We start from the raw sequence: 12,200 nt of genomic DNA, 5'->3' as shown, positions 1-12,200 counted from the left end.
TATCCACCGACAGAAAACTGCACATAATTAATTAATTAAGGCCACACAGCTAGTTAGAGATTAAATAAAAATTAAGTTCTTTGTACCTCTAGGTAAGTGTTCTTTCCACTACAATTTCCAGCATCATATGACCCTACATCCCTCCAGACAGAACTATCACCAGGCTAATAAATAAAAATATCCTTAACTCTACATATACTAATTCTGTTGCAATATTATCTGAAGCCATATCTCCCATTAGCGTAGATGTTATCTTTAAAACTACCAAAGTATGAAGTGGGAATTTTTGCTACTCTTTTCAAAGACAAAAAGCACTCCCTTAAATTAGGCAAAGTGCCAGAATCAGTGAGTCTATTTTATTCAAGACCCACTAGCTGACACCTGACCAAATGTCTGCAATTTTCTTAGCTTAATTCAACTTTACACTCAGCTAATATTTGATACTTCCGAACCTGAATTCCAACATGACAAAAAGGTGAGCAGGGAAGAGTCTAGGAATTTCTTGGACATAGAATGTGGAATCTCACTTCTTCAAAAATTGTCTATGTAAAGACAAAGGTTTTATTTAAGATAGAAATACTATACACTTTCCAACAGACAAGCACAGGCATTTGAGTATGAATGGAACGCAATTCAATTACTGGTTTCAACAACACAAAAATATTTGTAAAGTCTTACTCCATCATGGAAGGTGGGATAGTACAGCAGTCTTGGATTGCAGTTAGAGGAGAGGTCAGGTGAGCCGTATAGGAAGCTTCTACAACCTGCTTGTTCCGGTTGACCACATCCAAGTAACGGTTGAACTTCTCTCGAATTTTTTTGGCTAGCTGTGAGATAAAGAGTAAGCAAAATAAGTCAAAGGCCCACCACAATAACCCACCATGTTTTTCCTAATAAGCTCGTTAATTTGTATGATAGGCTGCATGCATTACAGGCATGTTTTACTTCAGGTAAAACCAACAATATACACTCAAGTGGGTAAATTGAGATAAAACACCCAGGTCTCATTCTTCCGTGAAAATTGATATTAAAACCTGCAAAGTGTCCAGAAACCCCAGAGGGAGAGTCAGAGGACAATAAAACACTACCTGTGGTCTTCAAATGGCTAAAGATACATGAGGAACTTCTCATGGGTATGAACTCATGAAGAACAATACTGATCCATAACATGCCTCGCTAGATAAAGGAAAACAAAGCCTACCAATACTACTGTCAACATGACAACAGTAACACCTACACAGCAATGACAGTGATTATAAGAAAACAACCCACTATTCATGGTTCTGGAGTCACACAGATTTTTCAAGAGAAAAATACATGAAGAAAGGAAGAACGTACAGCATGTTCTGCCACACAACTCCAGGGGGCACCTTTCACAGTCCTCAGGGATTTGCAAATGGCAAATCCCTGGAGTTGCACAACATAGACATCCACATAAAATAAAATATACCATTAAAAATACACTCCTGTTTGGTCTGTTCCACCTTTAAGGTGGACAAATGTCTTTTGTAACTGCTGCGAACAGAACATTCATCATAATTTACTTTCATGTGGGAATACCAAAAGCAAATGGGTAAGCATACTGCTTTTTCCTCCATTGTTGCCATCAAATATCACGGCTTAATTACAGATCTCCAAGGAAAACAGTGTTGTTTTTCTTCCCCTTAAACAAAATGTTACCCAAATGAAATGACTGATAGAATTATAGCTAATTGGTTTTGTAGAGCTATTCATTATCAGCACACTAGCGGAGAACTAATCATCTCCTTTGGGTCATGCAATGCACACGGTCCAATAGCTTACAGGCTGAGAACAGGGAGCCAAAGCAGGGTATCTCCATTTTTTCAAGCCAATTCCAAAATCTGATTTTGTTCCATTGATGTTTGGAAGTTTTCAGAATTTCACTTAAATAACGGAGATCCTCAGCCTTGCTAAACAGTGCACAAACTATGAATTAGTTTAGAAAAATTTCTAGATGTAACAAGTGTATCAGAGTGACATTTCATATGATAAAGTGTTGTCCAAATTTGTTTTAGCATTTTCAGAGGAGGAATTCTGTGCCCTTCAGTTTTTCTTTCAAGATTTTATTTATTTATTTATTTGAGCGAGAGAGAGTAGTGAGAGAGAAAGAGAATGCACAGAAGGAGAGTGAAAAGGAGAAGCAGACTCCCCGCTGAGCAGGGAGCCCAATATGGGACTCAATCCCAGCACCCTGGGATCATGACCGGAGCAGAAAGCAGATGCCTAACTGACTGAACCACCCAGGCACCCGATTCTTATATTTTTAACTGTCTTTTTTAAAAACGCACTTTGTGATAACTATGGGAAATTCACCTTTCAGTGCTCATAAAGTTTTAATGAAACAGTCATTTGTTTATCTGTTTATGGCTGCTTTCATGCCAGTGTGCGAGTTAAGTAGTTGCAACAGAGGCGATATGGCTTGCTTCACTGTAAGTTAGAAGCCCCAACGTGTCCCAAAATAGAGCCACAGTCCCAGTAGTTTTATAAAAATTTGCTGCGTCCGCCCCCCCCACGCACACACCCACTGCCCCTGACAAGTGGGCTGTATATTCCTTCTCCACACCCACTCCTTGAATCTGGGTAGGGTTATGGTGGCTTCTGCCAGTCAAGTACAGAGAAACTGACACTATGTAAGTTCTGAGGCCAAGTCATAAAGGGCCATGCCATTTCCGCAGGTCTCTCTCTTCGCGGAATGCTCTCAGCCACCACATGAACGAAGTCCAAGACTCATGGAAAAGCCACAGTTAAGTGCCTGGCTGACAACTCCAGCTGCTCAAGCCCAGGCTCTGAATAAGAGTCAAGAAGACTCCAGTAAGTCCCAGTGGTGAAGCCCCAGACAGCACAGAACAGAGATAAGCCATCCTTGCTGTGCCGGACCTGAGCTCCTGACCCACAGTATCTGCAAGCATGAAGAAACTGCTGGTTATGCCACCGAGTTTGGGGTGCTCTCTTGAGCAGAAGTGACTCGATAGGCTGATAGGTTGAATTCCGTCCCTAGACAATCCAAGCTGCTAGGCTATCCAAGCTGCTCTGGTCCAGGTACTACCATCGACATCATCAGAATTGCCAAGACTGGAGCCTATGGACCAGAAACCTGTCCAAAGAAACTGCAGGGTTCTTCGCAAAATTCTAACAGCTACTGTACAGAGGTACTTACCACACACTACACACATGGTGAAAAATATGATGAATCACACAATCTGAGGAAACTCCCATTAATATAATCAGCCAAGGCACAGAGCCAGAGCACAAAGCCCCCCATTCCTGGGCTGGGCGGGGAACCAAGGCTTCCCTGGAGGGGGGAAGGGGGAGTCTGCTGGGGGGAGGGGAGGGGAGGCGAAGGGGAGAGGCACTGCCACAAGTAGTGGGGGCAAGAGCAAATTGGCAATGTCTGTCTTCAGCCGCCTGGTGAGGATGGGCCTTGAGCTGCGTTTTTCATCAGTGGAGGCAGGGACCTTACATGTAGAACCCAGACACATATGACCATTAACAGAAGACCTTGAATGCCAGCTCCTTCCACCTTGGATTCACACCTCTCAGTCAGAAACTCCTGTCTTTCATGTAGTGATACCCCATCTTCTTGCCTTATTAAAAAAAGAGACTAGCCAATCCGGGTGGCTCAGTTGGTTAATGTCTGCCTTCGGCTCAGGTCATGATCTCCAGGTCCTGGGATCGAGCCCCACCCACATCAGGCTCCCTGCTCAGTGGGGAGCCTGCTTCTCCCTCTGCCTGCTGCTCCCCTTGCTTGTGCTTACTCTTAACAAATAATAAATTTTTAAAAATCTTAAAAAAAAATAGCCAACGTTTGTTAAGTGCTAACTCTGTGTAGGACACCCTTCTAAGCACTTCATAAGCACACACCAAATTAAGCTTTCAAAGAACTCTGTAAGGTACACAGGTCCATTTTTTCCCCCAGAAGCAGACACTAAAGGTCCAATAATTTGCTCAAAGTTACAAAGCTAGTAAGTAGTAGAGCTGGCCCCCAAACCCAGTACTATTCCAACTCCAGAGCCTTGGCTTCGACCTCTGTGCAACACAGTTTCTCTCCGTAATACACACACACCAATAATGCCCTCCTCCCATTTCCTTTCAAACCCATTTTAACAAATGCTGTGAAATTCTTGGCAGAGAACCATAAGCCACACACCGTCTCATTACTTTATAATAGAAATGAGAGTTCTGAAAACACATTTAGAATTGTACATAATTCCTATGAAAATCAAACTTTTGAGGAGGTTTAGAACTGAATTCTACCACTGATTTAAAAAAAGGGGGGGGGGGTGGGCCAAAGGTGAAATAATGTATTCTCCCAAAATAATACCTGCTATTCCTGGACTACTGTGGTATAAGTTACATCAAACTAACCTAAATTGTTCCAATTACTCCAGAGTGTTTAACTTTGTTCATAACCTGGGAAGAAAACATCATAGATGTACTGTTCCTTTCCTTTCAGAAGTGACTTACATAATTCAGTATTTTCCTCGAAATTTTCATTCAATTAATTCATCTGCCCTCATAGGGTAGTAAGATGCAATTTTAATTCCCATTTGACAAGTGAAGAAACTGAGGCATATGGGGCTTAAGGGTCTCTTGACTCCCACGTGGGGCTCTGGCCTCCCTTGACCCCACTGCCCGAGATGACCTCCCTGTGCCCTTCTGACAAGGAATAGGAGAGTGACTCACTATGGAAATGTCAACTCCTGCTCCACGGCAGGGTATATTTTTCTCTCTAAAAGCAAGCTCTTTCAGCATGCCAACCAAATCCAGGGTGCTCGGCGGGCATAACAGAATCTATTAGAGTAAAGATAGCCCACAGAGAGATTAAGTCCTGAATGTATCCGTTCAACTGAAGAGGACCGGCTACCAACACAGAACCTTCCAAGAGGCCGGCCGGATTCTGGGTCTGTATCCTGCCATGATCCCTGCAGACAGGAGAAAACAAAGGACATTCTTAACAAAAGCTACAGGTGGACCCACAATCCTCCTCAGTGTAATTAAAAACATTTTTCTTTCCACAGCTCAGCTTTCATCTTTTCTCCCTCTTTATCCTCTCCCCTTCATCCCCGAAGGGGTTCCTGAATGCTGATGAGACGACAGGACTAAAACCATCTTGTCATCTTTTGGGTCAATTCTTCGGCGAGCCAACATCCAGCCATGGGTCAAATGATCAGTAGGTAGCATGCCGGTCCCCATGGGAACGGATTCTAATTTGTCATCATCTCCAGTGACAACGTTTCATCACAACATCAATGAATTTCTTTCTTGCTGAATTTCACTTCCCTTAATTTTCCCAGAGACATTTCTGTCATTTGCATACTTCCCCAGAGCCCCCCCTTTTAAAGCTCTTTTTACCTTAGCTTTATACTTCTAAAGATGGGGGGTGGGGTAGGGCTGGGGTAGGCACACAGAAGAAGGTAAAAGAAAACAAAAATGCAAAGGCACAGGACACACTTTATTTATGTCTCTTTCCTAAAACTCCCGGAAGGAGTTTTGAATGTTAGAGAAAGCTTTATTTAAAATGCACAACAATGAAGCTGACAGGCACAGACAGGAAAGGTACCCTAGGGGACTGAAGATTCATAGCAAAATTCCTATTGAATGTAGAAGAGTTTAACATTTGACATTCAAAAACCTTTGTGCCGTGATAAGAATTTAATAGCTGATCCCTCTTCCTCCCACCCCAGCCTTATTACTCAAGAATGATTCTCCGCCAGCAGCTTCAGGACTGAGTTATTTAAATGTGACACAAATAATTTTAAGAATAGGCAAGCACAAACATTTAACATCACTGAACCTCACACAAAGGCATTCCAAAGTTCAAGCAGAACACATTCTCATTGCTTCATGTTGCACACCATAAACGGGATATGTAAAATGCTGTACCTTCACTATCTATGAATGATTAGGAATTAATTATTAACAGTTGTAATATTCTAAACAGCTCTCTCAATGATCAGCTAGGAAAACTGGGCAAGTTGACTTCCCTTAGTCTCCGTCTCCTCGTAAGTAAAATGGGAAGACCAACCCTCTTCAAGGGCTTATTGTGATGTTCAAATAACGAACATGTAACGCCCCAAAGTACAAGGAATTACTCTTCCTGTTCTAGCACAGTATCCACACCAGGAAATGCGTATGATGGTGATGGGAAAGGAGGGTGGGCGTCTAAGTTTTCCACGACTCAAGCTCTCCTAAGTAAAGCAAGAGGGGCTACCTGAACACTGACCATTTGATTCAAGTCATCCTTGTGCTTAATCCTCTGTAGGAAACCTGGCACAGGGTTGGCAGGGGAGGGAGGGAGGTTTTTTTTGTTTTCTTTTTTATTTTCCCCCTTAGATTAAGAACAAAATGGCACAAAGCGTTTAAGCTTTGGAGTCAGATAAATCTGTGTTAAATCCAGCTCTGTCATTTAGTACCTAAAGGGAACTAGGCAAATTATTTCTCTAAGCCTCAACTTAGCGCTACACTGGGAATAATAACAGGTGTTTCACGTTGTTGTTTGAGAGCTAAAGGGGAGAAGGTCCAGGACATATTCAGCAGAGTGACACTATAAGTGCCAAATAAACGGGGCTGATCGTGGTTTCACTGCTGCTGTTACTATTACTGTGGTTGTTATTATTTGGGGGACTTTATATACTGACACAGGCACTTGGAATGGAGAAATCTGAACATATTCTCGGCAACTGGAGAGGGTCGGGCTGGAGGCGTGAACACGGGGCCAGGCCCTGCCAGAGCTGTCCATGCCTCTTTGAAAGCCCCATGTCCTATAGGTTATGTAGTTACAGTCTGAGATAACTCAGAATTCATCTGGGATCTTCTCTTTCTGAACTTCAGGATCTAACGAGGACTTTATTCTTGTCTTTTGCTATTTTCAAGGCATCTTCACAGGACTCATGGCAATGTATGCCTTCCAACAGCCCTGGTTGCAGGGTAGAGCAGGCCTTCCCTGTCCTGTCCCAACTGTCAAGAAATCTAGGCTCAGGGGTATGCCCACGGTCAAGCCAGGTGAGTGTAGGAAGTGGAGACCATTTCTTCTAATCCCTAGGTCCATCTTCTCTGTGCTACAAACTCCAAAATCACGGTGGGGTGGCAGGGGTGGGGGGCGGAGGAGAGACGGTACACGACACCTCTCCCAGATCCAACTGTGCTCCACTCATTCCTTCAGGCCCAGACCAATTTCTGTCTCTTTGAATCCTCCTCAGACCTTTCTTTTCCAAAATCACCTTGATCTCACCAACTGGACCCCTCCTATCCCAGTTTATATTGTCCATTTTTCCTATTTAAAGATCCTGTTTCCCCTGACAAATCAGCAGCATAACAATCAGCATTTATCGATTGCTGGCCATGTGCTGGGCACTTTGAAAGTGCAATTATACGTCAGGCCTTTTAAGTCCCCCAACAGCTCTCGATGATTGCTGTATGCTACTTTTAATAGATGGTTCTGATAGATTTGCCCAAGGTCAAACCACTAATAATTAGATCAAACCCACGTTCTTGAACATTATACTATGCATTCTTGTTTAACGTGGTACCTAGAATCTAGGAAGGACGTAAAAGTGGTCACCGTGGTATTCATTTGCCCTTATACACCGTTATTTGCAATACTGGAAAAATGTGCTTCTGGATCTAGGACGGGGCAGACAACCTAGGACTATTGCTCCTATCTGGTACAAGCCAATCAAACTCTGGGCCTGTCTAGTTTCCTATCTTGACCTGCCTCCTGGGTAGTATCAGCAGCTCTGGAGTAAGTCTTGCCCAGAAACACAAAACCAGTTCACGAAGGGATCCTCATGGCCCGTGGCCACGGCTGGGAGGGGGTTGCTCACTGACCACTAGAGTATGGGCTTCACGTTGTCATTCAGAGCAGAGTCGGGGCATGGCAGCCGGCGAGGATACAGCACGAGACAGATGAAGACGTACAGATGGAACAGGGCCAGTCTGACTTTCCAACAGCCCAGAGGCTTCAGGGTTGTCTGACGGATGTGTAGGAATAGCACATCCAGTGGAGAAGCGGGGCAGCCGCTGACAGACAAACTGCAGGTGGACCAGGAAGATTGATGGGCAAGGCTGTCGGGGCTCCAGGGTCACATACCCTGCTCCTATGAGAGGTGGGGCCCCTGGGGCCGAGCCGGGGAAGAGTGCAATGGAAAAAACAGAAGGCAAGTGCTGACATGCCAGAGAACCAGAGGAGGCTGAGCTCTGGAAAACTGTAGAGCACAGCAGCTTCTCTCTAAGCAAAATGCAGGTTTGCTTTTAAGGTCATAGCGGAGTTTGCTTTGGGCAGCGGTCTGTGTTAGGTATTTCAGGAGAGTCATGGAAACACACACCCAAGCCTCCTGAAAGCCAAGGTTATCAACTTAAGGGCTCAATAGGCTCTTGCCCTATTTTTCACCCCACTCTCCCCTTAACAACCAGATCATAACAAAAGAAACAATGGGAAGGGCAGGCTTCAACCCACTTCTTCTCACTTCATTCTGTAACAGGAGCCCCTGAGCGGAGGTTCCTTTAAACCAAAATAAGCAAGTCCTCTGGACTTCAAAGTTTATAGCCTGTTCCTTCAGGAGGAACAAATTCAGCGTAGTCTTGACATTAGAAAGAATCAAGAGGCTGGGAAATGCGGGTTGAGGGGAGAAGAAGGAGTCACAGCATAGAGACCAACCTCTATCTACCATTTAATTCACAACTTTTGAGATAAGTTTCCACAGGGTATTAATCAGGGAGGAGAAGGGGAGACATATCTTGGGTTTGTGAATTTAGGAACTCTCCGGTGACCTATGAAGGGCACAATCACGGAAAAGGAAAGAAAACTCGGGCCCTTCACTCTTGGTTTGCAAAGCCCATATTTAGAGTATAAATATCTGTGCATAACTTAACACCAGGTGTAACTTTAGAAGCATTCCAAGTAACAGGAAGCCAGGGCCACTAGAGAAACTGGGGATCAGCCGGGAGGGCTCTGAGACCCCGCAACTGTCCTCACAACCAATGTAAACAGTAGCTCATCTCCAGCCAACCCTGCAACCTGGGCCAAGGACTCAGGAAGTCTCTCCGTATAAATGAAAGTCAAAACCTGAGCTAACCTCCAGTTACAGGCCAACTGACCAGTGTTTTAGGGTTTTTCCACAGCCCCTTTGAGAGCAGATCAATCAACCACTTGTTAGCAAGTGTCCGTCAGTTCAGCAATCAAGCGGAAAGAGGATACTGGCGAGGAAATAAAAATCTTCTACTAGACACTTCCTTACTCTTGATCTGGCAAGAACTTAGTAAGTCCATTTCTTGGGAAGACAATCTTGAGACATCATGGGGGAAAAATGTTTCCATTTCCCCTTTTTGAATATTAACTTATCTTTACAATGGACTATAACATGCCATTTTAGGATTTCGTTAATACACAGTTCTAAGGACAGCAAAGCTCAGTACAGCAAGTAGGAGATCTCTCCTAGTCCTCCATTATAAGAAAATAAGTCAGCATAAGACAGAGCCCAATGCACAGGTTATTTCAGATCTGGAGTAACAAACTCCCACAACACAGATTTCCTTTAAAATGGAGGGGCACCTGGATGGTTCAGGGGGTTAAAGCCTCTGCCTTCAGCTCAGGTCATGATCCCAGGGTACTGGAATCGAGCCCTGCATCAGGCTCTCTGCTCGATGGGAAGCCTGCTTCCTCCTCTCTCTCTGCCTGCCCCTCCGCCCACTTGTGATCTCTGTCTGTTAAATAAATTAAATCTTTTTAAAAATAAATAAATAAAATAGAAGGGGGAAAAAGCCAGTGCAAGAGAAAGCATTTAAAAAAAATTTTTTTTTATTTAGTTAATTGAGGAGGCGGGGCGCAGATAGGAGGCAAACTCCCCACTGAGCAAGGAGCCCATGCGAGACTTGATCCCAGGACCTAGAGATCATGACCTGAGCTGAAAGCAGATGCATAACTGACTGACCCAACCAGGTGCCCAAGAGAAAGCATCTTGTAAGCTGTTAAAGACTGGACTGGAAAATCCATAACCATCTGAGTCTAGAGTATGGCAGAACAACCTCAGGAAAGAGAGCACTCTCTCCTGCTCCTACCTTCCAACAGGGAAGCCAGCTTATAATATATTTATCTCAAAAGACAGAGAAAAGGTACTTCTTAGCTTTAGTTTCAAGAGACGGGAGTAGTGGCAAAGCAGCCTCTGAGATCTACAGGCCTCTACAATGTAGGTATAGAGCTCTAAATACTGATTCGGAGGTACAAGGTGGTTGTTGTCGTCATTGCTGTTGTTGTTGCAATTAGGAAACAACCACAACACCCACACAGACCACTGGGATGAGGTGCAAATCCTGGATGCTGGGGGGAAAGGCTATTAAGACTTGCTAGAAACAACAAAAAAGTAATGTTTCCCATGTGGGTTCCAAACCAGAGGAATAAGGATATTTGCCTCCACCACAACAATTTTATTCTATCCTTCTCTGAACTATTCCGTCTGTTCCCTTGCCAAGCTGCATCTGATATCATTCTCTAACTCACAGTGGGATTTGGGAAGATCTTCTCATCCCCTATCTGTTGACAGGGAGGATTGCAAACAGAAGACCTGGGGCATGGCTGCTCTGCATCGGCTGTTTGCTTGCATGGGATTCACTGCTAACACCTTCCACAGTAGGGGGGTGCCTGACACGAGGCTGAGGAGATGGGACAGTGACACTTCTCCATGGGTTTGCAGAAGAACCATTATGCACTTTGCAGCACACAGAAGGACTGAGGACCGCTTAAGTAACTACCACTGAAAATGCCCACGAACAGCTATTTTCGCATGATCCTGACCTCCCCAGTCTTCTAACATTAAAACAACGCTGTAGCCCCTGCTAGGAGCCCATTGTTATCAATGTGTAACTTCATCGGTCCAGATTTTCAAAGGGTTTGGCTAATTCAGAGGCTCTTGATATTAGCAGCAATTAATTCCTTCACATCATTACCACAGTATTTCCTATTGTGCCAAGGAATGGATTAGGGACGAGGTGGTTTCTGCTCTTCAGAGTCTCACCAGCTTTTCCAATCCACTCTGAGTTTAGTGTCCAAGTATGCATTCTGCCAGGTCAGATGGATCAGAAGGTATGTTTCTGTAGGAGTAGCAGTTTGGAGATCTGGATCTCCAATTCTTGAGATCTCCAACTCTTCAAATTGTGGATTTGGAGAAATCTTGGCTGCTACCTCCTCCCCAGCATTTCTGAGCCCTATCCAATTGAGAGATACTGGAAACATGTATATAATGGGCTTAACTATTTCCATTTTTAGTGGAATGTTCATTTCTCATGATGAAGTCTTCCTGGCTTGTAGAATGAAGACTTACACTCGGTCCATTCCCTTCTAGTTAAATGCAGTTTAAGCAGGAAGCCCAGACTCTCCTGAAAGAAGGCATCTGCACACATATGGACTGCAGGGTTGCGTGAAAAGCTGGAGGAGGGAGAAGGGCGGGAAGGCCGCGGGGGGGGGGGGGGGGGGGGGGGGGGGGTAGGTGCAGGGAGCTTACATTTCTTTCCCCACCCTGCCTTTGAGATGCCTGCCTGCAACACTTCCTTTTCCCTGCCTTTGCTGATAGAGAAACAGCACCCGTCCCCCTTCATGTGCTCCATCGCAAAGAATAAAAACACAACATGTGGGCATCCAGGGACCTGGGAAAAGGACTATTCTGGGTTTTGCCAGAACAGCAACAAAAAAACAAACAAACCTATAACTAGAATTTATAAGTATTAAATGTTAGGGCGTGGTAGTGGTGGGAGGTAAAGATTTCCATTTTGTATCACTAGGACAGGAGCACATGCAAACATCAACATTGCAACAAATGCAAACATCAACATTGGGTCGTAAGTACTGTAAATATGTGCACAGAATTCCTATCTGTAAACAGTAGGTACTGCATCTTCATGTGTTCGAAGAAATACATTATATAAAATGTGTGAGTACACAGGAGAGGGGGGTGTGTGTGAGAATTATCTCTATTTATCTCGACACAAGGCACATACATTGGCTAACATACGATACACAAACGCCTCAAATCAGCCAGCCTCTGGGACAGGAATTAAATCTTTCATGCATGCATACAACCGTATTTTAACTTCCAAATATAAACAAGCATATGGAACATATGCTGCATATCTTTTCCTTAAAATATAAACAAGATAAATAGTTCAAATTCCAAACTGCTGCTTATTAA

At 44.1% G+C, this 12,200-nt stretch overlaps 1 protein-coding gene across 1 annotated transcript in view; it reads right to left on the bottom strand.

Moving 5' to 3' along the window:
• The window catches only part of CACHD1 (cache domain containing 1), a 205,604-nt gene that overhangs the window by 98,470 nt on the left and 94,934 nt on the right, over positions 1-12,200 (bottom strand). The window contains exon 3 of the mRNA XM_045064669.1: positions 679-827. Coding sequence (XP_044920604.1) covers positions 679-827 — 149 coding nt within the window. The remainder of the gene's footprint in view (positions 1-678; positions 828-12,200) is intronic.

The sequence above is a fragment of the Mustela putorius genome, unplaced genomic scaffold, assembly GCF_011764305.1.
Source record: "Mustela putorius furo isolate JIRA1106 unplaced genomic scaffold, ASM1176430v1.1 tig00003853_pilon_pilon_pilon, whole genome shotgun sequence".
Taxonomy (NCBI): Eukaryota; Metazoa; Chordata; class Mammalia; order Carnivora; family Mustelidae; genus Mustela; species Mustela putorius.
This window is presented reverse-complemented; position numbering and strand designations above follow the sequence as displayed.